Here is a 2106-nt window from a genome sequence, read left to right as displayed (position 1 = left end):
GTCAGCCCTACGGACCAATAACGTGGTTTTTTAGTGCAGTGTGATATAAAAGGGCTGAATGAATTGTAAATAAACCTTCTGGTTTCTACTGCCTCCTGCCTGGAGTCAAACACCTTTATTCCATGTCCTACCACAACAGCCATGCATGAGGGTGACCCTCAGTGACAGCACAGAGCAGCCAGTGCCCCCACGCTGGGTTTTGTCCCCTGTGATGTCACAGAGCAGCCCCGTGAAGCCACAGAAAGCTTCTTCCAGGGCGGCTGCTCCTGAGCTCACCACACACCGTGCCCAGCAGTGCCCCTGGCAGCCAGCCCCAGGCGTGGAGCACAGCCCACCAGCACAGGATGCAGAGCAGCTCCAGCTGGGGCCAGTCCCTGCAGCTCTCCCAGCATGGACACGGTGGTGCTTAAGAAGAGGGGCTACAGCCTGGGGGACACTCTTGGGGAAGGCTCCTACGGCAAGGTGAAAGCCGCCTACAGCCACCGCCTCAAGCGCAGGGTGGCCATCAAGATCATCGACAAGAAGAAAATTTCTCAGAATGTCTTGGAGAAGTTTCTCCCCAGGGAAATGCAGGCTTTGATGCAGCTGCACCACCCCTCAATCATCGAGACCTACGAGATTTTTGAGACGTCCTCTGGGAAGGTGTACATCGTGATGGAGCTGGGGGAGAAGGGCAGCCTGCTGAACTACCTCACCACCCAGGGCGCCATGGAGGAGAGCGTGGCCCGCAGCAAGTTCCAGCAGTTGGCTTCTGCCATCAAGCACTGCCATGACTTGGACTTTGCCCACAGGGACCTGAAATGTGACAACATCCTTCTGGACAATGACCTCAACTTCAAGCTGTCAGATTTCGGCTTTTCAAAACCCCTGGCTCGGGATGAAAATGGAAAAACTGTCCTCAGCAGCACCTTCTGCGGGTCTCTGGCCTACTCAGCCCCCGAGCTGCTCGAGCACATCCCTTGTGACCCCAGGATTTCAGACATGTGGAGCCTGGGCATCATCCTGTACGCAATGGTTTTTGCTTCGCAGCCTTTTGATAGTTCCAACGTCAAGGAAATGCTCCAGGTTCAGAAACAAAGGAAGATTCCCTTCCTCAAAACCAAACATCTCTCTGCGGAGTGCAAGAACCTCATCGCCCAACTGCTGCACCCCGATGTGACCCAGAGGCTGTGCATAGATGAGGTTTTGAAACACCCCTGGCTGCAGCCCCCAAAGCTCGTGTACAGCCTGAGAGCTGCAGGAGGGGGCGACCCCAAAGCCTGTGGCAAGAAGAGCCCAAGAAAACACAGGACATCCAATCCCATTGTGCGTAAGTGTAAGGAGTGGAGGAGGAGGTCGGACCCCCTTAAGGATAGTTTCATTTAACTTGGCCTCGCCTGCAGACTGCATTAGTTTAAACTCACATTAAACAGAACCTGTCTGAAATTCCCCGTGGCAGTTGTGTCCCCGCTCCTGCACTGGAAGGAAGAGCTTTGACACTGCCAGAGCCAGGACTGTGAAAGACGGGGGGGAAATAAAGAGGGAGAGAAGTTTTACAACACGTAAATAAACTGCAGAGAAGCACTTTGTATGTAATACTTCAAGGAGGAATGTATTTCAAATATGACAACGCAATTTTTTTATATATCTGAATATCAGACCTGGTGTGCTTTATAACTATTTATAACTAGTTCAGTACTCAGATTCTAGGATCTGCCATGAATCAAAATTTAGCTGATTTTGAAATTTGAGTTTCAACAAAAAGTGCAATGGAAACCATTTCCCTATGCTTAAAAATTAACAAGAATTAACAAACCAGTTGTACCATAACAGAGGTTTTAAGTCAAAAGGAATGGGGGAAGAGTTTTCATTAGCAAGGGAAATTTAAAAAAAAGACAGATCCAAACATCAAATGCCTTTTAACTAAAACTTACTGGCTGAGCAAAATACATGCATGAATAACAGATATCTTTTTTTTCTGTAACAAAAAATATTATGTTAGATATTAAAAAATAAAACATCTACCTTCAACACTATGCTTGTTTAACCTAAAGCTTAAAAAATAATGTTAATTATTCTATTTGCATTACAGTTCTGCAAGGTTGTCCTAATCAGGGCCATTTTAAA

At 47.8% G+C, this 2106-nt stretch overlaps 1 protein-coding gene across 1 annotated transcript; it reads left to right on the top strand.

Moving 5' to 3' along the window:
- The first annotated feature begins 390 nt into the window (after nt 1-390).
- Nucleotides 391-1365, top strand: LOC136370406 (testis-specific serine/threonine-protein kinase 1-like). Its single transcript, XM_066333776.1, has one exon. It carries the CDS (start codon nt 391-393, stop codon nt 1363-1365), a length of 975 nt encoding a protein of 324 aa, XP_066189873.1.
- The last annotated feature ends 741 nt before the right edge of the window (nt 1366-2106 follow it).

Source organism: Sylvia atricapilla, chromosome 21 (assembly GCF_009819655.1).
Source record: "Sylvia atricapilla isolate bSylAtr1 chromosome 21, bSylAtr1.pri, whole genome shotgun sequence".
NCBI lineage: Eukaryota > Metazoa > Chordata > Aves > Passeriformes > Sylviidae > Sylvia > Sylvia atricapilla.
Note: the sequence above shows the minus strand (reverse complement) of the source record. Positions and strands in the feature narration are given on the sequence as shown.